The sequence below is a fragment of the Grampus griseus genome, assembly GCF_964374135.1.
Source record: "Grampus griseus genome assembly, chromosome: 19".
Taxonomy (NCBI): domain Eukaryota; kingdom Metazoa; phylum Chordata; class Mammalia; order Artiodactyla; family Delphinidae; genus Grampus; species Grampus griseus.
Window position 1 is genome coordinate 31,790,143 of NC_139013.1, and position 23,610 is coordinate 31,813,752.

General features: G+C 50.5%; 1 protein-coding gene across 3 annotated transcripts; it reads left to right on the plus strand.

The window, feature by feature from the left end:
- The first annotated feature begins 3,128 nt into the window (after nt 1-3,128).
- USB1 (U6 snRNA biogenesis phosphodiesterase 1) lies at nt 3,129-23,135 on the plus strand. 3 transcript variants are annotated; one of them, XM_082677385.1, is made up of 7 exons: nt 3,129-3,288; nt 4,150-4,316; nt 6,079-6,262; nt 16,897-16,950; nt 19,234-19,339; nt 20,892-20,975; nt 22,029-23,135. In XM_082677385.1, exons 1-7 carry the CDS (start codon nt 3,191-3,193, stop codon nt 22,131-22,133), a joined length of 798 nt encoding a protein of 265 aa, XP_082533511.1. In that variant the 5' UTR covers nt 3,129-3,190; the 3' UTR covers nt 22,134-23,135. The 3 variants fall into 3 exon arrangements, with proteins under 3 accessions (XP_082533511.1, XP_082533512.1, XP_082533513.1); XM_082677386.1 differs by lacking the exon at nt 20,892-20,975; XM_082677387.1 differs by lacking the exons at nt 20,892-20,975; nt 22,029-23,135 and adding an exon at nt 20,145-20,264.
- Nucleotides 23,136-23,610: the final 475 nt, after the last annotated feature.

The window sequence follows — 23,610 nt, forward strand, 5'->3', positions numbered from 1 at the left end:
CTACAGGACGGGGGTCTTCGAGGCAGGGTGCCAGCAATGGCGGGGAAGCTCTGCCTTCCCTGATGATTGGTTCTGTAGAGAAGAAAGAAATCGTGAGCTTGAGGCAGGGACATGCAGCTGCTCCCGGGGCCTCTCCCTGATCTGCCTGCACTCGCCACATTGACATAAACCACATCAGGGAAGCAAGAGGGGCTCAGGGCTGGGAGATCTGCTCCCTTCACATGCTACCAAAGAAGTCTGCTGGCGGTTCAGCTCCTCCGGCAAAGGGGATGGTGGCTGTCTCCATGCCCAACCCCCATTCAGTTCCCCATCCCTGGGCCAGGCATCCCAACCTCCCAGCTCACTGTCATCCCTCTTTAATTAGCTGTCTCACGGGTGACAGTCCGGGGTGATCTGTCCACAATACAGAGAAGTCACAAGTTCTGCTCTTGCTCCAAAGAAAGAAGAAGGTGACCAGATAGGGCCCTGGCATCCAAAACAAGAATCTTAGTAACATAACTTTATATTTTGCCAAACACTTCTTACTTGGAAGCCCAGTACCTAAGATAGATAAAAGCAGAAAGGCTCTGGTTGAGGCCTCCCTGTAGGCCTGCCAGCTTCTCTCCTGTTGCTGAATCTCAACCCAGGACACAACTGCTCATAAGAACAGACTGTGGGTCTAAGAGGCCAGGCCTCCCAGACCTGAGGGCCCCACAGCAAACGGCCTCAGTCAGTCAATATCTAAAACAACTGCATGAAACTGAGGACCATCTCAGAAACCTTCTCCCATCAAGGGCTGGCCCATACCCCTCTCAACTACCCCCCAGGCCCTCCCTCGACCATGTGTCTGTTCTCTCTTCACATAAGTGGGATGGCTTTGCAGGGACCTGAGCCAGTGCATGATGGGGGTTAGATGGCGGGTCCACAGACCCACGCAGCCTAGATGTCTACATAGCAGAAGTTCCCTAGTCTAGTCATCTCCCAGAGCACCAAAACAAGTCCTAAATCCTTTTCATCTGACAGTGTCAAGGCCTGTAGGAAAATGTAAGCAATTTCGAGTTTGCCCCTGCAAGGTGGGAAGTGGCATGCTAACCACAGAGCGTTCGTCCCTATCACCTTTCCGGAGAGAACCCTGTTCCCTTGCTCCAAGTCTGTAACATTTTGGATAATCAGTGGAAGGTAAAGACCACCCAGCTCAGGCAAATCTCTAACTCACCACTTTGTGGCAGCATAAGGTAATGACAGCGAGAGGGAAGAACTTTTAGAATCAGACACAACCCACTTTCAGGTTCCCAGCTCTTCTGCCTCTAACATTTAGAAGTTTCTAAGTTTTCTCCCAATGAAAAGAGAAGGAAGGGGATGCCTTTACAGGCCAGCCTGGCCTCTAACTGCTAAAGAAACATAAGAGTCAGGCTAAAAGCTGTCAACCTCAGCATCTTTCTGGGAAGAGAAGAAGTAAAGAAGCCGCTGCTCTGGGTGGAGGCAGCAGGTTGCATGAGTGAGCAGGTACTGAAGCCTCCCCAGGAAAGAGGGAAGCAGAACTACTCTGAGCGAGGTCTAGGTCAGGCTGCGCCAACCCAACTGTTTTTTGTTTTTGTTTTTTCCGGCATGAATGGCTGCCACACAGGGTCCACGGTCCTAGGCCCCCAGCTCAGCTGCCCACCCTGTCCCCCCTCCAGGAAGGTGCGGCCAGAGGCCTCTCTGATCACTCAGCAAAGAGGATGAGAGACTAGGGTGAGGGCAGCAAGCGGAGGCCCCCACCTGAGCCCCACCCCAGCCCTTCCTCTTCCCTGGGAAACCGAATGAAAGCCGATCACCTCCCTGCCGGCAATGCCCGCCGGCCCAGCTGGGCTGCCTCCTGTCAGCCCTCGCCGGGAATGGACAGGCCGCTGCGGCCCGAGGGCCGGCCCCGCGGACGACTGGGCCCGAAAAAGGCCCCAGGGCTGCAGGCTTGGCCCGGGAGACAGCTGCGCGTCGAGGTCGGCCTGGGCCGCCCAGGAGCTCAGGAGGCCGCAGGGTCGGGCTGGAGGGAGTGGAGGGGCGGCCGGGCCGGCTGGGGAAGGGGTGCGGCGGGCGCGGGAGGGGCGCCCAGCCGCGGCCCCGGGCGCCCAGCCGCTCACCTGCTCCAGGCCGCCCGCGGGGTCAGGCTCAGGGCGAGTGGCCACCAGCTGCTCTCTCAGCCGCCCCTTTATTCCGACTCCATCCGCGGCAGCGCGGCCTACGCGCTCTGCCAATCCCCGGCCTCGCGTAGCGGCGGCGTCCGGCTCGGGGGCGGGAACGGGCTAGCGGCGGCCGGAACCGAGGAAGCGACGTGCGCGGCCGGGATAGCGGGGCCGGGGCGGAGGAGCGCTGGGAGGGCGGGCGGACGGACCGATGGCCTTGCAGAAACCGGCGGACAGGCGGGCGGCGCGGGGGCCAGGGAGGCGGGGCCGGGGGGAGGAGCGGCAGCCTGGGTGGCGGCGGCAGCGGGAGTAGCGGGCGGCGTGGAGCGAGGCCGCCCCCTGCCGGGGACCCCGCGGCCGGGCCGGGTCGGACAGCCGCGCGCGCCGGGCCGGCTCTCCAGTCGCTCGGCCGGCACGCCTCAGCTGACCCAGGGAGGGCGCTCTGTTTCTGACCACCCTACTCGGCCATAAGGGTGGGAGCTCCCAGGACCCAGTCCCCGGTCCGACCCCTGAACCTGAGAGGAGGGGCCTCCTAGACTCTGAACTTCTGGAAGTGACCCGCCTCTGACTGTTCAGCTCGCTCTTAGGGGATGGGACCCCGGAGCTCGTACTTTGGGCCTGCTTGAGGAAGAGGCCCCGGGACCTCTGACCCCGCCCGGACGGCGAGGGCAAGGGTGAGGGCACTAGACTCCGATGGGTCTAATGCGCTGACCTCTGACCCAGGGACCATCTGCTGCTGGGAGGTCCCGACCTGCTGCAGACCGAGCAGCGGACAGAGAGGTCACAGCCGAGAGCGATCTGTTTAATGGGCACACTGAGGATGGCGGTTCCGGGAGGGTCCAGGTAGTGGTCAAGGCGCGGCGAGCCAGCAAGCGTAGTCTAGGTGGGTAGCCTCTTGGCTCGAGTCCTGCCGGGCCCCGCCCCGGACCCCGCCCTGAGGCGGTGCTAATCCGGGCCCCGCCCCCTGGAGAGCACTTCCGGCGCAGAGGAATTCCGGGTGTGGTTCGACTGCTGGCGGGCCGGCTGTGCCCTAGCGAAGGGGGTCCCCCATGAGTGCGGCGCCCCTGGTGGGCTACAGCAGCAGCGGCTCCGAGGATGAGGCTGAGGCCGGGGCCCGGGTCCGGCCGGGGACTAGAGGCTGCAGTCGGTGAGGAGCGAGGAAGACTTTCTGGGGAGGGTGCGGGTTGGCACCCGGACCGGACCCGAGCTTTGGGGTGGTTGGGGAGGGTGCCGGGCTGCTCGCAAGGGAAGGAAAAGGGGCACCGGGGGAAAGGAGGATCCGGAGGACAGCCTTGGACAAAGCCCCGGAGTGCCCCCACCCGGCTGGGCCAAGATTAGGAGGCAGGAAACGTGGGCTCGGGTCCAGCCTCCGCCGCTGGCCCACTCGTCTCCCGGCGCGCACCGCTGTACCACCCTAGGTCTGCTTCCTCATTTGGAGAGTGTTTTCCTTTATCCAGTATATATTCATTGAGCACCCTCTCTGCGCCAGGCTCGGGACTGGGGACTCAGCAGTGAGCAAAACCATCCAAGTCTCCTACTTTGTGGAGCTTCAGTTCTTAATTGCCAAGCCTGGTGCATCCTGAGTGCTTTTCAAGCAGTGTCCCGGTTCATCTCACAATAGCCCTATCAGGTTGCAGTGCACTGTACAGATGAGGAAACTGAGGCCCACAGTGACTTGCCCAAGTCCACGGAGCTAGGAAGTGTCATTCCAGCTGAGGCCTGTCCAGTTAGGGCATGTGACCTCTGAACCACATATTGCCACTTGCCCCGTTGTTAACCATGGGGACCACGTTCCCTGCTAAAGTCTGCCTCCGCGAGCCGTTGGGAGACCCCAAAGAGACAGTGTTGGGGAAAGAGCTTTGTGGTTATCTAGAAGCTGCTTACAGCTCCTGGTGAGAAATAGACACGCAGACTCACCTGGTACAAGGTGTTACAACTTTCATTGTGTGTACAGAGGTAGAGAATGCTAAGAGGCTAAATGTGCTTGATTTCTTCTTTTCTCTTGCAGGGGCCAGAGCCCCCTTCCCAGCCAGAAGTTGCCAGTACCCGACAGTGTGCTGGACATGTTCCCAGGCACCGAGGAGAGGCCTGAGGATGATAGCACAAAACATGGGGGCCGGGTGCGCACCTTTCCCCATGAGCGGGGCAACTGGGCCACCCACGTCTATGTACCATGTGAGTAACGCATGACAGGCACGTGGCTGGCACTGACAGGTGCCCCTTATGGGAGGAAGCTGGCCCCAACAAGGAGGAAGAAGCCAGAAACCTCTGACACTGGTGGTGGGAAAGAGATTAACTCAACAGAGAGAGAACAAGTTTCAAAAACTAGGGAATTTTTCTGTTAACTTGGTTTCAGGTTTTCTGGCCTTTGTTTTTACAGTGGGATGTAGTTGATTATCAATGTTGTGATAGTTTCAGGTGTACAGCAAAGTGATTCAGTTGTACATATACATTTATCTATTCTTTTTCAAATTCTTTTCCCATTTAGGTTGTTACATAATATTGAGCAGAGTTCCCTGTGCTGTACAGTTCAGTTTTGAATTCGTTGCCTGAAATATTTTTTACTAACCCTGTGTATACTGTTCTCCCTGCTCATGAGGATGTGACCAAGGGAGGGTCTAGGGCAGAGTGTCAAGGCCATCCCAGACTGCAGCTGTAGCTGGTACTTTATTTCAAAGAGGGCTGTCGGTGTGCTGGCCTCCAGTCCCACCCCACCCTAGCCCTAATGAGTGAGTGGCAGGCAGAAAATGCCCAGGGTTCAGAGTCTGACCTCACTCCAGTACCCACTGCTCTGTGTGCCCTTTAGTAAGTTGCTGACTTCTCAGAGCCTCAGTCTCCTCTAAAATGGGGATAGTAGTAATACCTATCCTCTAGGACTTTTGTGAAGATTAAATCAGATAATCTATGTCAAGTTCTTAGCATGATACACGGAGAATGTGGTGGCTCTTATTACATTGTGTTAGATCAGGTAAACTCTTGGAACCTCCATTTCCCCATCCACAGAATGAGAATGATTCTCTCTACTGCATACTCTACAGGGCACTTGAGCAAATCCAGTAAGTTATTAGTTGTGAGCAGACTATTAACCATGCAGCTCTAGTCACATGTTTGGTTAAAAAAAATGAATAATCTGTGAAAATACAGTGGTGGTCCTTGTTGCATTCTTTGTCTTTATGAACAATCAGGAGATTCTAAATGTCTGATTAAAAAAATGAACTGCTTCTGATTATGGGTTACTGTGGAGCTGTAATTATGGGCTTGATTTATGTAATGAGAGGAAGGCTGTCCAACATGTAGTGTTGTATGGAGAAAGCCAATGGAAGAACTGGTATGCCCTCATCTTTTTTAACAAATAAGATATATACGTTAGTACATGCACTGAGAAAAGGCTGGGGAAATAGGCATCACATTTGACAGCCTTTATCTCTAGGGTAGTATCTTGAAAGTGGGCTGTATGTGCCTGGGGACGGGATCAAGATGATCCATTAGAGAGAAAAGTATTAAAACCTTTTAATGTGTTTCTCTTTATCTCATCTTTTAAAATTTCTGTTGTTCCAAGTGTACATTTTATAACACACACAATTTTGCAGTGTAGCACATGTTTGTAATTTAGAAATAAATACACATTTATTGTGGGTATGTGGGCAAGCTTGGTTGACTAAGGGCCTGTGCAATCACAGTAGTTTGGAGACCACTGCTGTACGTGGTAGGATATCAGGGGCCCCTACTTTCTCTGTCACATATTTCTTTTCTCACTTGAATTCTTTTCAAAGAGCATGTATGTGTTACTTCTGTAGCCATAAATGCATATTAAAGTATTATTCGAAATACATAGACATAGGCTACTCTCAAAAGCCTTTCTCCGCCTTCTGGGCTTCATCCAGCCATGCCGCCCTGGCTAAGAGAATGGCCCACCCTCTCCACTCCTCCCCTCCAGATGAAGCCAGGGAGGAGTTCCTGGACCTGCTTGACGTGCTGCTGCCCCACGCACAGACATACGTCCCCCGGCTGGTAAGGATGGAGGCCTTCCACCTCAGCCTGTCCCATAGCGTGGTTCTGCGCCATCACTGGATCCTCCCCTTCGTGCAGGCTCTGAAAGACCGCGTGGCCTCCTTCCAGAGGTGAGTGCCCAGTGCTTCCCTCTGCCCCTCATCTCCCTCCCCTTCAAGGCTCCTCTTCCTGTCCTGAGCTCTTGTGGGGATGGACCTGTGGGATGCACTAGCCCTTCAAGCAGGCAAACCTAAAGGTTAGCACACCGAACATCTCCCAGAGCCGCCTGCTGCGCGCTTCATCCCATGTGCCCTTGGGCGTGCCACGTAAGCTCTGGAAGCCTCCGAGCCTTACCTGTGTGCGGGTCAGGGGAGTGGTGGTGGCTCCCTCAGAGGGGGACTTGTGAGAGTGAATGAGATCACGCATACCCTCAACGTGGCACTTGGCGAACGATCAGAGCTCACCCCCACTCTGGTTTTATCTGCCAGCCTAGGCTTCTTTTCCCTTGACTATTTCATACCTCTTCTTTCCACTAGAAATGCCCCTCCTTCGAGACTTGGCCAGATCAAAGCACTGCTCCTTCACTGAGGCTGTCCCAATTGGTATCTCCTCCAGAATTCTTCAGGCCCAGGGACCCTGCTGTCCTGTGCTTGTCTACACCCCAGTGCTTGTTCCACTCATCCTCATATCCATATTCAGTCATCCCCATGTCCCATCTCCCGCTTGGAGCCCAAGTTCCTGCAGGCCAGGAATGCGGCTGCTCTCTGAATTACCCCACAGCTTTTGTCCAGGTGCTTTGCTCACTATAGGCATCAAATGGGTGTTTGTTGAATGACTGAGCAGGAGAGAGAGAGCCCAGAAATCCTCCTCTGGATCCTCTGAATGTTGGTTCCAGTAGGAGCCTAAGAAGCCATCCAGGTGGTGGTTTTCTACTCCTGGTCTTATCTGCAGAGTCCTTTCTTCTGATGAGGTGTTACACAGATCCCTGATGTGTAGCTGGGTAAGAGAGATAAAAACAGAAGTCTTTTAGCCAAAGCCCCACCCTCGCAGTTCAGGAGGCCCGAGGCCCAGGAATTCCATAGAACTACTCTGCCCCATTGGAGGACTGCCCATTTTGTGTAGCCCCTACTCGGGGCCAGAGGAGGAAGGGATTTGCTCCAATTCAGTCAGTTAGCCAGCGACTCAGGACTAAAACTCATCTCTCTCCCTAATCCAGCCCCCATCCCTCTTTTTATTGAGTCATGTATGTTAGTCAGGACCCTCTTGATCGCTGGTGCCAGAAATCCAACCAAAAGTGGCTTAAACAGGGGGAATTTATAGGCTGGTGTAACTAAAATGTTTAGAGGTAGCACTGGCTTCATACATGGGACCGGGAGACGTCAGATGGCAGCAAGTCCTTTCCCCTTCTACATGAGAATGCTTCAGTTATCCTGCTTCTAGCTGTGTCCCTGGATAAAGGTAGAATGCCAGATGTGTTCTTGGGCCACGTCACTTATGGTAAAAATGACTTATGAGCACGTCATGTCTGGGCTGGGAAGACTGTGAGTGAACTAAGCCCCTCCTGGGAAACCATGGCTTGGGCCTCCCTGCATGCGGTGGTTCCCTACCTAGGCAGGTCCCTTGCTGGGCCTCTGGAAACTTTGCGCAAGGGCTATTACAAGAGGTATTGCTCCCCAGGGTGGCTGGGGTGGGTGGATATAGCTTGTTCTCTTGCTCATTTAGGGAACAGCCCCTGGACCACTGGGTTGGCCCTCCCTGGTGCTGCCCTGCTGGTGCAGTGTTTCCTAGCCTGTATCCTGAAGGAAGCTGGGCCGGGTGGCCTCTTCAGGTTTGACTGGTTGAGCCTAAGATGACCAAGAGTGGGTAGTGCACCTTTGATTCTATGGCTGTGACTGAGGGAATGCTATGCTCTGATTGTCCAGGCCTGTCAAGTACACACCCCTGGGTGGGGGCAGGTTGACCACTCTACCAGCACAAAATGGGAGAGCAGTCCTCCTATATAAGATCACCAGGAGAAAGGGTGTTGGTTGATGTATTAGTCAGGGTTCTCCAGAGAAACAGAATCAATAAGATGTATACAGATACACATAAGAAGAGATTTGTTATAGGTATTGGCTTATGTGGTTATGGAGGCCAAGAAGTCCACTGTCTGCCATCTGCAAGGAGAGAACCAGGAAAGCGGGTGGTGTAATTCAGTTTGATTCCAAAGTCCTAAAAATCAGGGGGCTGATGGTGTTAAGTCCTGGTGTGAGCCTGAAAGCCTGAGTACCAGCACGCCAGTGTCAGGGGGCAGGAGAAGATGGACGTCTCAGCTCAAGCAGAGAGGGGGAGTTTGTCCTTCCTCTGCCTTTTTGTTCTATTCAGACCCTCAACAGATTGGATGATGCCCACCCACCCACATTGCGGAGGGCCGTTTGCTTTACTCAGTTCACCAATTCAAATGCTAGTCTTTCCAGAAACACTCTCACAGACAAACCCAAACATAATGTTTCACCAGCTATCTGGGCATCCCTTAGCCCAGTCAAGAGGACACATAAAATTAACCATCTCAAGTCCACCCCTTATCAACTTGACACATATGCATCTTCTTAAACCATACTTAATCTCTAAATTAAGACCACAACAAGGTCATAATTCTGCCTAACATGATACAACGTCCAGTGTACATCTGAAAATGCATTAATCCCTTCCCCAGAAGAGGAGGTAATCTTGGGCGATACTTTTTACTCTTCTAAAAGCCCATAACTTGAATACTATGATGTAAAATTAACAATACTTGAATACTAGTATAAAGTCACTACATATTATGGTACATGGTAAGGGAATAAGAGAAGAAAACAGATATCTGCTCAACATATGTACAGGCAAACCTTGTTTTATCATGCTTCACATATACTGCATTTTTTACAAACTGAAGGTTTGTGACAACTCTGCATTGAGCAAATCTGTCAGTGCCATTTTTCCAACAACAGTTGCTCACTTTGTGTCTGTCACACTTTGGTAATTCTTGCAATATTTCAAGCTTTTTCATTATTGTTACATTTGTTGTAGTGATCTGTGATCAGTGATCGTTGATGTTACTATTGTAATTGTTTTGGGGCGCCGGGAGCCACACCCATATAAGAGGGCAAACTTAATTGATAAATATGTTTGTTCTGACTGCTCCACCAACCTACCATTCCCCCACATCTCTCTCCCTCCCCTTGGGCCTCCCTATTCCCTGAGATACAACAATGTTGAAATTAATAACCCTACAGCGGCCACTAAGTATTCAGGTGAAAGAAAGAGTCACACATCTCTCACTTTAAATCAAAAGCCAAAAATGATTAAGCCTAGTGAGGAAAGGCATGTCAAAAGCAGAGGTAGGCTGAAAGCTGCTAGGTCTCTTGTCCCAGTTAGCCAGGTTGTGAATGCAAAGGAAAAGTTCTCGAACAAAATTGAAAGTGCTACTCCAGTAAACACAAGAATGATAAGAAAGCGTTTCGCTGGTTTGGGGGAAGTTTTAGTGGTCTGGATAGATGATCAAACCAGCCACAACATTCCCTTAGGGCAAAGCCTAATTCAGAGCAAGGCCCTAACCCTCTTCAATTCTCTGAAGGCTGAGAGAAGTGAGGAAGCTACAGAAGAAGAGTTTGGAGCTAGCAGAGGTTGGTTCATGAGGTTTAAGGAAAGAAGCCATTTCTATAACATAAAAGTGTGAGGTGAAGCAGCAAGTGCTGATGTAGAAGCTGCAGCAACTTATCCAGAAGATCTAGCTGAGATAATTCATGAAGGTGGCTACACTAAACAATTGATTTTCAATATATGAAACAGCCTTCTATTGGAAGAAGATGCCATCTAGGACTTTCATAGCCAGAGAGGAGTCAGTGTCTGGCTTCACAGCTTCAAAGGACAGGCTTACTCTCTCGTTAGGGGCTGATACAGCTGGTGACTTTAAATTGAAGCCAATGCTCACTAGCTATTTCAAAAATCCTAGGGCCCTTAAGAATTATGTTATGTCTACTCTGTTTGTGCTCTATAAATGGAACAACAAAGCCTGGATGACAGCACATCTGTTGACAGCATGGTTTACTGACTATTTTAAGCCCACTGTTGAGACATACTGCTTAGAAAAAAAAAGATTCTTTTTAAAATATTACTGCTTATTGACAATGTACCTGGTAACCCAAGAGCTCTGATGGAGATGTACAATGAGATCAATGTTGTTTTCATGCTGCTAACACAACATCAGTTCTGCAGCCCATGGATCAAGGAGTAATTTCAACTTTCAAGTCTTATTACTTACAAGTCTTATTATTTAAGAAATACATTTCATCAGGTTGTAGCTGCCATAGATAGTGATTCCTCTGATGGATCTGGGCAGTCATTTGAAAACCTTCTGGAAAGGATTCACCATTCTAGATGCCATTAAGAACAATTGTGATTCATGGGAAGAGGTCAAAATATCAACATACACAGGAGTTTGGAAGAAGTTGATTCCAACCCTCATGGATGACTTTGAAGGTCTCAGGACTTCACTGGAGGAAGTAATTGCAGATGTGATGGAAACAGCAAGAGAGCTAGAATTAGAAGTGAAGACTCAAGATGTGACTGAACTGCTGCCATCTTGTGATAGAACTTTAACAGATGAGTTGCTTCTTATGGATGAGCAAAAGAGTGACTTCTTGAGATGCAGTCTACTCCTGGTAAAGATGTTGTGAAGATTGTTGAAATGACAACAAAAGATTTAGAATATTCCGTAAACTTAGTTGATAAAGCAGTGGCAGGGTTTGAGAGGATTGACTCCAATTTTGAAAGAAGTTCTGTGGGTAAAATGCTATCAAACAGCATTGCATTGCATGCTACAGAGAAATTATTCATAAAAGGAAGAATTGATCGATGTGGCAAACTTCATCGTTTGCCTTATTGTCGTCTCATTTTAAGGAATTGCCATCGCCACCCAGTCTTCAGCAACCACCACCTTGACCAGTCAGCAGCCACCTACATCGAGGCCGGATCCTCCACCGGCAAAGAGATGATGACTCACTGAAGGCTCAAATGATGGTTAGCATTTTTTAGCGATAAAGTATTTTAAAAATAAGGTATGTACATTGTTTCTTTAGACATAATGGCTTTGTTTAATAGACTACAGTGTAGTATAAACGTAACTTTTATATGCACTGGGAAGCCAGAAAATTGTGTGACTCACTTTACTGTGGGGCTCTGGATCCAAATCTGCAGTGTCCCTGAGGTGTCCTGTGTATATATACTCGCAGACGTATTCATAACAAAGTAAGGAGGAAATACTCATGACGATTATAGCCCTCATTTTTGTAACTGGTCACACGGTCGTAGCTGATATTTACAACTACCTTCCACTACCTAGCTCTCTGTTCCCTTTGCCTTCAGCAAGCACCTCAGATGGTTATGGTTCTTTACCTGGGGTAGTGACCCAAATCTTCATTCCCGAAGGTTCTGGGCCATTACTAATCCTGCCTGGATTAGGTTGTTGTAGTTTTCCTTGGCCTGAAATCAGTAGGCATGGTAATACTAAAAGATGCCCTAACAGATCTCCTGTATTCCAGATATCCTCTTCCATATCTCCATTGTGGAGTAGTAGTCCAGTTTCCCCTCGGTAGTCAGGATCAATGACCCCAGCCAACACTGTAACTCTTTTGTCTGTTGATTCAAAGGTACAGGAGCCCAGAGTGGCAAGTCTCAACTTCCAGTTCAGTGGAAGCACTACATCTCCTGGTGGAAGCATTCCTCCCTCGGAACTAAGACCTCTGGGCTAGCAGAGCATGAACTTGTGGGAACAGGAAGCAAACGTTTTGCTAATGCATCACTAGGGCAATGGTGAGTGGTACCACTCCCATTTCTACCCCTTGATTCCTGGCCCCGTGAATCCTGGCTACAAGAGAAACAGCACCATATGTGGCTGCTGATTCAGAGCAGATACAGATACTGTGGGTTCTGTTCCAGAATAAAATAGAGTGAATGACACGAAGTTTTTGGTTTCCCAATGCACATAAAAGTTATGTCTATAAAGTGTGCGATAGCATTATGTTTAAAAAAAAGAGGTACATACCTTATTTCAAAACTACTTTATCCTTCATCTCAAAGGGGATATCTCGATATGCCCCACACCATTGGACCTCTAGACATTTCACTGAGGTAGAAGGCCCTGAATTTTAGTTGGATTTATTTCCCACCCTCTGACACACAAATGTCTTAGCAATAAGTCCAGAGTAGTTGCCACTTCCTGCTCATTAGGTCCAGTCAACATAATGTCATCAATGTACTGGAGCAGTGTGATATCTAGTGGAAGGGAAAGGTGAGCAAACCTTCTATAGTAAATTAGGACATAGGGCTGGAGGGTGCTATAGCCCTGAGGTAGGACAGTGAAGGTGCATTGCTGGCCTGAAAGTAAACTGCTTCTGGTCCTTATGGACAGGGATGGAGGGAAATGTATTTGCCAAATCAACAGCTGCAAACCAGGAACCAGGGGATGTGTTAATTTGCTCAAGTAATGAAACCACATCTGGAAGAGCCACCACCTCCGATCATCAGTTTATGATCATCCACTGTCATCTTCCACGATCCGTCTGTCTTCTGCCCAGACAGAACGGGGGTTGAATGGAGATGTGGGAGTCGCCACCCCTGCATCTCTCAAGTCCTTGATGGTGGCGCTGATCTCTGCAGTCCCTCCAGGGATGCGGTATTGCTTTTCATTTCCCATTTTCCTAGGTAGAGGCAGCCCTAATAGCTTGCACTTGGCCTTTCCCACCGTAATAGCCCTCACTCCACAGGTGAGAGAATCAGTGTGGGGATTCTGCCTGTTGCTGAGTATGTCTATTCCAATTATACATTCTGGAACTGCAGAAATAACCACAGGATGGGTTTGGGGACCCGCTGGGCCCACTGTGAGATGGACCTGAGCTACAACTCCACTGATCACCTGACCTCCATTAACCCCTACTCCGAGTGATGAGCCACAGTGACATTTTGGGTTTCCAGGAGTTCGTGTCATTTCAGAGCCAATGTCCAGTAGTTCCCCAAAGGCTGGTTATTTCCTTTTCCCCAGTGCGCAGTTACCCTGGTAAAATGGCATAGGTCCCTTTGGGGAAGGCTGGGAGAAAGATTAACAGTATAAATTTGTAGTAATGTACCGGGGTCCTTCCTCAAGGGGACCCGACTTCCCCTTCATTCAAGCGGCTCTGGGTCTGTGAACTGGCTCCATTCTGGGAATTGAGGGGCCATGACTCTGCCTTTATGATTCAAGTTAGACTTTGGCTCACCTGGCCTAGAACTTTCCTGCTTATACAGATGAAGGAAGAATTTAGTAGGCTTCCTATCTATGTCACTTCTAGAAACAGTCAACACCCTGTGTCTGCACAAGTCAGACTTCTGATTGCTGCTTCGACTCTGCTGTCCTTTACGGTAACTACGCCCACCTTGCGGGCCAGGTATTTCCAGTTCACTCACTGTGGGCCACCTTTTGGTCCGTGTTTCAGCCACCTAACCAAACAGACGCCTTTCCAACTCCCGGAGCTGCAGCATTACATGCCGAATCTCCGCTTAGCAAGCCCATATCCGTAAATTCAGCCTGATCCCACTTTTGATCCTTCTGTCGTTGCCCCACACCTTTTTTTTTTTTTTAATATTCACTTATTTTTATTTTTGGCCGTGTCGGGTCTTAGTCGCGGCATGCAGGATCTTTCATTGTGGTGCACGGGCTTCTCTCTAGTTGTGGCACGCAGGTTCCAGAGCATGTGGGCTCTGTAGTTGCGGCACACAGGCTCTCTAGTTGTGGCGTTCAGGTTCAGTAGCCCTGCGGCATGTGGGATCCTAATTTCCTGACCAGGGATTGAACCCGCGTCCCCTGCACTGGAAGGCGGATTCTTAACCACTGGACCACCAGGGAAGTCCCACCCCACACCTTTAATATCCATTCCCACACACGTCCCCTGGATTTCTGCTTGTATATGTTAGGAAACTCAAATAGTTCTGGAGTGTAGCACATCTCCTCGTGGGCCACACATGGTACCTCACCTTTAGGGGGTCTGCTGGGACTTGAGTCTAGTTATAGGTCTAGAAGCAAAGAGGGGTGTTGGAGGTGGGTCCTGAGGGGACTCAGCATTTTCTTGGCATCTGCCTCAGGGGAGGCCATTACCATTTCCTCAGGCAATGCAGGGTTAATCCCCTCAAAGGTGGAAAGGTCCATAACACTAGGTGGGGGAGGACACTTCCACTGCGTCGGAGAAGACTCATCAGAATTTAAGGGCTCGGGCATCCCTGGTGGTGCAGTGGTTAAGAATCCACCTGCAAATGCAGGGGACACGGGTTCGAGCCCTGGCCCGGGAATATCCCACATGCCGTGGAGCAACTAAGCCTGTGTGCCACAACTACTGAGCCTGTGCTCTAGAGCCCGCGAGCCACAACTACTGAAGCCTGTGCACCTAGAGCCCATGCTCTGCAACAGGAGAGGCCACCGCAATGAGAAGCCCACGCACCGCAAGGAAAAGTAGCCCCCACTCACCGCAACTAGAGAAAGCCTGCACGCAGCCACGAAGACCCAATGCAGCCAAAAATAAAATAAAGTAAAAAAAAAAAAGAATTTAAGGGCTCAATATGCCGAGCTTCATCAGAGTTTCCCACAAGTCCCCATACTTTCCCAATCAGTGCCCTCACTGTAACTGTAAAATCCTGCTTGTTCGAGGAGTTCAACTTGTGTTATAATTCAGCAAATGGCAGGATAAGGTTCCAGATTTGATTTTCAGCAATTTCAGCCCTGCAGCTACAGGGAATCAAGGTCTCCTTTAGGGCACACCGAGAAGCTCTTAGGTCCTTTATGCTTGAGTTGGGAATTCAATACCCTGAGCTCATCTTTTCATTTCACCACTTTGTCCAGCAACATTAGGAGCAGCCAACCAACATCATTATATTCCTTAGTTTTCCAAAAATGTTCGCAAGTAGCATATAGGGTCACTCAGCTCCTTGCTTCTAATAAATGGCTGATGAGTGGCATCAAGGAAGACATTTTCACATCTCCAGAAACAGTCCGTGCAGCCTATCAGTGCTCTCTTTACTACTGGAGATAACAGTCATTAGCATCTTTGAATCGAATCAGATTAGAGAGCGAATTCCAGAAATCCCAGAACCAATTCAGAAAACTCATCCTTAAAATTCTGTTCCTGTAGAACCATTCTCAGTGCCAACACCTGTATTAGGGTTCCCCAGAAAAACAGAACCAACAGGATAGAGAGAGTAAATAGAGATAGGAGGAAGTGCACTGTAGGAATTGGTTCACGCAGTTATGAAGGTCAGGTCCCAAATCTGCCAACAGCAAGCTGGGGGACCAGGAAAGCCAGTGGTGTCATTCAGCATGAGTCCAAAGGCCTGAGCACTGGGGAGGGGTGGGGGGACCGGTGGCGTAATGACTGATATGAGCCTGAAAGCCTAAGAACCAAGGACCCCAACGTCCAAGGGCAGGGGAAGCTGGATGTCCCAGTTCCAGCAGAGAGAGCGTGCATTTGCCCTTCCTCTGCCTTTCTGTTCTATTCTGAAAAGTAGGATGATGCCCACCCACACCGGAGAGGGCAATTTGCTCCACTCAGTTCACCAATTCAAATGCTAATCTTTCTGGAAACACCCTCACAGACACCCCAGAAATAATGTTTTACCAGCTATCTGGGCAACCCTTAGTCCAGTCAAGTCAATGCATAAAATTACCCTTTATAGTTGGGTGCAAACGCCCCATGTCCACCCCAGGACATCTGGCAGGTACTCTACACTTAACCGAGCTCCTGCTGCTTCTATCACCCCTTACATTTTCCCCAGAAGGGATGCACTAGGAGGCTGAAGGCTGACAGGAAAGCCAAAAGTTAACTGACTTCGTGCCCTCGGACAAGTTGTGAGCTTCTAACCGGCAAGCTGGGTTGTTGTGTTCCCTCAGATGAGGGTGAGAGCTTGGCCTGGAGCCTGTAAAATGAGTGTTTCCTGTAATGGGATTTGCCAAGTTGGTCCAGGAAGGGCAGGAAGCCAGTTTGTTCCCTGAGATCACCTGGTGTCCCAGAGAACACAGGCGGAACCAGCCAGGGTCAGAGCACTTACCTGGCAGAATTTGATGGTCCCCGTGTAACTGATCTGAGAGGTGGGTGACGGTATTTCTGCGGCAATCTCACACCAACAGAGACCCCTCACTAAAGCATCAGGTGAGAGGAAGGGCTCTGGAATCAGGCAGATTGAAGCTCAAATTGTGACTCACCAAATTCAGCCTCACCAAGCTTCAGTTTCTGTGTCTGTAAAATGGGTGTCATTGTAGCACCTGCCTCACAGAGTTGTATGAGGATCCCCAAGCTCAGCCCAGGCACATGGAAATGTTCTTGTTGCTTAGACTGGATCAGAATTGGTTTTTGTTAACCTGCAAAGAAAAAAACTGGCTCTTAAGTGATCTATTATCACCGGCCTAATGACTTTCTCCATTCCCATCAGTAAAGCTGGGGTAGTCGCAAATCGCTTATTGGAATCAGCTGCTCTTAATAAAGTAAAATTTTTGCTGGCATCTGAGTCAAGCTATGTGTTACCTGGACTGGGTGATTATTTAAGGTCTTGCCCAGCTCTAATATTTTAGGGTTCAGTTTACCACCTGTATAATAGGGTGACAATACTAAATGTGAAATGAGTTAACTGAATTTTCAAAGTGATGTTTTTTAATATACACTATTTTCTCTGATTTTTTTCCTTATTATTCTTCCTGAAATGTGGTCCTTCTTCTAAATTTCAGATTCTGCTTTACTGCCGACCGGGTAAAGATTTACACCAATCAAGAGAAGACCAGGTGGGTCTCCCCACTCTGCCCCCAGTTGTTTCCAGAAGAGGATTCTTTGGAGTAAAGACTTGAGGAGGCCTTGTCTCTCTCAATTTTTTGTTTGTTTGTGTTTTAACCGGCCCTATGACTACAAGGGCAACTGTTCCCAAATCTGAACCTTTCATTAAGAAAAATAACTCAGGGAGCATGGGAGGAGGAACAGAGGGAGAGAACAACATCTTGGTTTAGTGGGAAAAGTCTGAGACTCAAAGAAAACCTGGGTGCCTGACCAGCTCTGCCTGCAATTTAACGTTGAGCTCATACCTTCAACCTCTGTGACCTGCCATTTCCAAGCTGTCACATCATCCATCACATCCTGTCCCATTTCCAAGCATCCATCATTGGGCAGTTGTGAAGCTCAGATGAACGAAACAAGTTTTATAAAAGCATTCAAGGATGAGATGAACATAAGAAGAAACTGTTGTTATCAAGGCTTCAAAGCAAGCCTCCCTGTCAGATCCACTCACTGGATCTGAGCTGCCTTCTGCTCGCAGCACCTCTAAGAAGAGTACTCATTCGCTCATTCATTCATTCATTCTATGCTGCACAAACTTGTTAAACACCTCCCGGTGCCAGGCACTTGCTGTACACTACAGATCAGCAGTGAAAAGGTCGGCATAGTCTCTGCTCTGTGGGATCTCACATTCTGCAGGGGAGACAGACAATAAACAAGGAAATGAGATCGTTAATAACTATCGTGTGAAACGATAGTCTGGAGCAAGTGGCCGAGGAGGGCGCTAGCAAGGTGGCATTTGATGGCGACATGAGGACAAGAAGGAATCAGCCTTGGGAAGAGCTACCCCAGGAGCCTCCAAGCAGAGGACACAGCCAAGGAGGTGACTGAGGAGGAAAGAGCCTGGCATGTTGGAGGAGGCCAGTGAAGCAGAACTTGGGGAGCACGTGGGAGAGTGTGAGGAGATGAGTCAGGCAGGGTTAACTCCCGCAGGGCCTTCAAGGTCAAGGTCAGGAGTTTGGATTTTCAGTGTCACAGAAGCCATCGGAGGGATCTAAGCAGAGACGTGATCCGATTTACGTTTGTAAACGTCAGTCCGGCCCTATCTTGTCTGTGTCTGTGGCTCCTGAGTGGAGAAAAGATCTAAAAGAGCAAGGTTGGATGCAGGGAGAGCAGACAGGTGAGGCGCCAGTGGTGGCCTGGCTTAGGGCGATGGCAGTGGAAGAGCCAAGAAGCAGACACATTCCCGATATACTGGAGGTAGAATCAACTGGAGTTACCAGTGGGTTGGGTCTGTGCACAGTAAGGGGAAGAATCAAAGTAGATTCCTGGGTTTGGGGTTTGAACAGCTAGGTAAATATAGACAAATGGCCCCGTTGTCTGTGATGGGAAACACCTGTGGGAGGAAGATGAGAAGTTCTGCTTTGTACCTGGTGGATTTTGCCGCCTGTGAGACCCCCGGGTGGAAGAGTCGCACACACAAGTGGGTATACAGGAGAGGTGCCAGCCGGAGATAGAAATGTGGGAGCCATCGGGCTGTGTGATACTGAAAGCAGGGCTGGGTGAGATCAGCCTGCGGGGGAGGGCAGGCGTCGCCGGCTCTGCAGCCCCTGACCATTTAGAGGCTGGAAAGGAGAGAGCGGCAGAGGAGACTGGACAGGAGGCCAGAGGTGGGGTCACACCAGGACTGTGTGGTGGGTGGTCTCTTGGAAGCCAAGAGAAAAAAGGGCTTCAGGGAGGGAGGAGTCAAGTATCTGAGTTCAGGAACACAGGTGGTTGGCAGCTTTGACGGGAGCGGTTCCTGGCCGAGTGGACTGAAGATGGGCGGGGAGGCGTGAGAGACTGCCGAGGGAGACAAATCGTCAGAACGCGAGTTTTACCGGGCAGGGGATGGGGGCTGGCTGAGGGTGTGGGTTCAAGGGAGGGGTTTTAGAGATTAGAGGGTGCTTACGGGAGGGAGAGGGAAGTGCCAGAGAGGGAAGCCCTGGAGAAAGAGTCCGACATGGGAGCTAGGCCGGCAAGCCTGGGCGCCACAGCCTGGGGGTCCGTAGCCTTGGCAGCAGCAGATGAAGACGGCCCTGCTAGGGCTCTTAGACCCTGGGGAAGGAGGGGGGATGTGCGATTAGAGCCAGGGAAGGATGGAGAGCCAGCTCGGAGAGCAGGGAAACGAACTGAACTCACGGCCCAGACCTCCCTCCCTCCCGGCTTTCCTCTGTCGCATCCTCTGCCCCCTCGAGGATGGTTTCTGTTCTCAGGCTGCGTCTCATGCCCGTGTGGTCTCCACCTCTGTCTCCCCCCAGGACCTTTGTTGGACTCGAGGTCACCTCGGGACACACCCAATTCCTGGACCTGGTTTCAGAGGTGGACAGGGTCATGGAGGAGTTTGACCTCACCACTTTCTACCAGGTAATCAGCAGCGTCTTTTTCTCTCCACTGACCCATCTCTAATAGGAATAAAATCAGTCTTAAAGAAACCCTTGTTAGAGGCAAACCGAAGAGCCCTCTAGAACTTGCCCGTGGGAAGTGTCCATTCGGCCAGCCCTCAGAGGACACACAACCCTGGAGAGTTGAGGGTCTGAGGTGTAGTCGGATGCAGCCCAGCGGAGGTCCAACATTTCTTACAAATCTTCTGGTCTCTCTTCAATATGCATGAGATTTATGTCTTCTACTCTATAATGTATCCATGTTTATTTTTATATTTTTTAGGAAGTAGTTTTCCCCAATACTTTTTAGTCACGTTGACACTCCAGGTAGAGTTGCAGCTTCGCATACCTTCCTGTGCCTTCCTGTGCCTTGCCCCGTGCCCTCTAGGGGAACTTGAACTCCAAGTCGAATATCAAGGCTTTAAAGGGCCAGTGGTTTTGCTTGATATATTCTTTTAAAATCATGCTGAGAGATATAAGTATGAATTTGAGTGGAGATAATTTATAGTTTTATAATTTTAGACATTTTGGTTTTTGTTCATCTTAAAAAGTATGTCATCTCTTGAAATATTTTTGATCAGAAAACATTAAATCTGGGACGTGTGTTCTCTTCCACATTCCAGAGGTAATGACTCTCTATGATATGTAAAGGAGAGCCTCAGAACAGGACTGTCTTAGCTCAGGCGGCCATAACCAGATACCATAGACTGGATGACTTATACAATAGAAATTTACTTTCTCGGGCTTCCCTGGTGGCACAGTGGTTAAGAACCCACCTGCCAATGCAGGGGACACGGGTTCAAGCCCTGGTCCGGGAAGATCCCACATGCCGCAGAGCAACAGAGCCCGAGCGCCACAGCCATTGAAGCCCGCGTGCTTAGAGCCTGGGCTCCGCAACAAGAGAAGCCACCGCGATGAGAAGCCCGCGCACTGCAACGAAGGGTAGCCCCCACTTGCTGCAACTAGAGAAAGCCCGCGCACAGCAACAAAGACCCAATGCAACCAAAACTAACTAAATAAATGATTTAAAAGAAGAAATTTACTTTTTCACAGTTCTGGAGGCTAGACGTCCAAAACCAAGGTGCCATCACGGTCAGTTTCTGTTGAGGCCTCTCTTCCTGGCTTGTAGATGGCCGTCTTCTCACTGTGTCCTCACATGATGGAAAGAGAGAGGAAGCAGCTCTCTGCCGTCTCTTATATGGGCACTAATCCCATCATGAGGGCCCCACCTTTAGGACCTCATCTAAACCTAATTACCTCCCAAAGGCCCCTTCTCCAAATACCATCACAGTGGGGGTTAAGGCTTCAATATATGAATTTGGGGGACACAATTCAGTCCATAGCAGGGACCAATCCAGGGCTATTTCATCTGTCTGTGGAGGGTGCTTGGGATCAACACTGAGGATCTAGTCTCCCATGAATCAGGTCAGGGATGCAGCAGGGATACTGTGACAACTCTGTCACAGAGCTGCTTTGATGTCTGCGCCTGCCACGACCTCCAGGTGACCGCCTGTCTCCCCGCCGTTCCTCTGCAGGACCCCTCATTCCACATCAGTCTGGCCTGGTGCGTGGGTGATGCACGTCTCCAGCTGGAAGGGCAGTGCCTGCGGGAACTACAGGTGAATTCCCAGGGCAGGAGCATGGAAGGTGCTGAACCCCAGAAGCTGGGGGATGGAGGGGAGCTGACAGGCGCTGAGGATTAGGCATGCAAACCTGAATCCTGACATAGGAAGTAACTGGCATAGCCAGAGACCCCAACACCTTACCCTGCGCCTCACAGTGCAGTCCCAGACCACCTGGGAACTTATTAGCAACACTCACTGAAGCCCCAATCCAGATCTAAGAAATCAGAATTTAACAAGATCGCTAGGGATTTGTGTGCACGTTAAAATTTGAGAAGCCCTGCCCTAGAACACTAATCTGAGAGGATGCTGCGGGCCTCCCCTGAAGTCCTAGACCCTCACCCAGAGGTCAAAGGCTCGGGTGCTCCCAGGGGCCTGGCAGGTGCTGGAAATGAGTGAAACGCACCAGGTCTAAAGAACGTCCACCCTCACAGCCTTTCTCATATTGTGATAAGTAGGGGATATCTTTCACTTTCCCGTCAGTGCCCTCAGAGAAGCCGGTACTCACCCCTGGTGCAGGCAGCTGCCATGCAGGAATGTGGACCTCGTGTTGCAAGCACTTCTGTTTTTCAAGAGAAGCCAGAAATCTTAATTTTTGTGGGTAATCCCTCTATTTTCAAATGCTGGCAACCAATATGTATTTTTTAAGAAAACATTTTGCGAGCCAGACAACACATGTGCAGACGGGACACAGCCCGTGGGCCATCATCAAGTAGCCACATCTGCTCTTGGTCTAATCATTCTGGAGGCAGCAAGGAGCTCCGGTCTCAGGCTCCAGTAGACCCAGGTCCCAAGCCTGGTTTTATTGGATTCTGTGCTCCAGGGCTCTGAGCATCCATTTCCTTACCCGCAAAGTTGGGATGATAGGACTGACCTCACAAGACTGCAGAGCTGATTAGACAAGGTAACCTGGAGAGCCTGGCGCCTGCGTGGCCCTCAGCCTCCCCCGAGCAGGCCTAACCTCTGAAGGATTTCAGTAGGCTGGCTTTGTTTGCAGTGCCCTCGGGGTCCCTGATTCCCCTTAACGTGATGGTCCTCTCCTGGTTTAAGGAAATCGTGGGTGAGTTTGAAGACTCCGAGACGTTGCTGCGTGCGCACGCCGAGCAGATCCGCTGCAAGTCTGGGAACAAATTCTTCTCGATGCCTCTGAAGTGAGCACCAGAGGCCCTCGTTGTCCTGGGCCCCGCCCTCTACAGCCAGGCAGAGATGGAGGAACCCACTCAGACTGATGGGGACGCTGCCAGTCCCACCACTGGGAGGCCCGGCCAAATGTGCAGCCGCTTCTGGTCCTCCCCGGGAGCTGGTTCTCTTTTGGCCCTTTTGGGGTTGCAGGTTGGGTGCTGCTGCGTTGCGATCATCCCCAGAAATCACCAGTAGAGGGCAGCCAGGGCTTCCTAGTTCTAGGTCTGTGGTGGTTATGCCTAAAACAAGACACAACAAAAGATGGGGGGTCACCTGGTGAGCCCACCCAGACTCAGCCTGAATCCCCACTGTAGTCCCTCCAACAAATGGCCCCTTCCCCACAGCTCCGTGGGCTGTCTGCATTTTGATGCCATTGGCCCCAGATGAGGAGTTTTGTAAGCCATCATGCCCTGGCTCATCTCTGCTCAAGCCTGACATAGCATGCTTCCACCGGCCTGTCATCCTCCCTCCTTGACACGGTGTCGCTTTTATTTATTTGTTTGTAGTCTCACCCCCTCCTATGCCAGCAGAGGCCATTTCAGGGCCAAGGCCCAGGGTGCTAATTTGTGGTTTAGCATCAGTTTTCTCCATTCCTTCCTCCCACTCACCCCCAGCCAGGTGCCTGGGGAGACTTGAGCAGATGTTTCATCTTGGCCTGACTGGTGGCTTTAAGCCAGGCCTCCAACGCTCTGTGACCTCTGGCTTCCCATCAGCTTCCCAAAGAAGCAGAGAGGAGCCTTCACCAGGCAGAGTTCTCTTTCTCCTGCCTCCAGCTGCCTGCTGTGGCCTGCGGGCAACCCCAGGGGCTGCAGAGGAAAGGCCAGGGGCTGCACAGGGGTTTTTGTTTTTCTTCGAGCCCTCTCGGGGAGCAAAGTACCAGTTGCCATCTGATTTCTAGTGATGGAGGAAGAGACACTTTGATGTTTTAGTTTAAAATTAGGTTCAGCAAATAAAAATTGCAATTTTTATTCTGGATTTTGTTTTGGACCACTTCTTTTCAACTAGGTGCAAAGATGACTTTCCTCTGCCCCCATCTTCCCCAGCCTGCTTCACAGTTTGGCGGTGCTCTCGGGAGTCTCTGTTATGACGTCTAAGGTGGCTGGGAGAGGCCTTAGCGATGCCTCAGTACAGGGTCCCTCAGTACAGGGTGGGGTCACCTGGCCTGCCAGGCCTGCTGGCCAGAGGGTCGCACACACCACACCTAGACCAGGGCGTAAGCACAGACATTTAGACGCGATCCTGCTATAACACTTCTGAGTCCTTTCTAGGACCCTCTCAGCTGTTCCTCCCAAGAACCCATGAAAAGTAAACTGGGTTGGAATGATTATTCTGCTTTTCCAGAAAAGCAGGTTCCATGACTTGCCTGGGGTCACATGAGAAGTCAGGTAAGGCCCTAACCTCAATGCTGCCCTTTGCAGCCTGCCAGGCCTGCTCTCCCTACTCCACCCCG

Excerpts from the sequence above, each read along its gene's own strand:
- USB1 (XM_082677385.1), top strand. The coding sequence starts at position 3,191 with ATGAGTGCGGCGCCCCTGGTGGGCTACAGCAGCAGCGGCTCCGAGGAT. Across the intron at positions 6,263-16,896 it reads CGCGTGGCCTCCTTCCAGAG|ATTCTGCTTTACTGCCGACC; the intron begins GTGAGTGCCCAG and ends TCTAAATTTCAG. Across the intron at positions 20,976-22,028 it reads AGTGCCTGCGGGAACTACAG|GAAATCGTGGGTGAGTTTGA; the intron begins GTGAATTCCCAG and ends TCCTGGTTTAAG.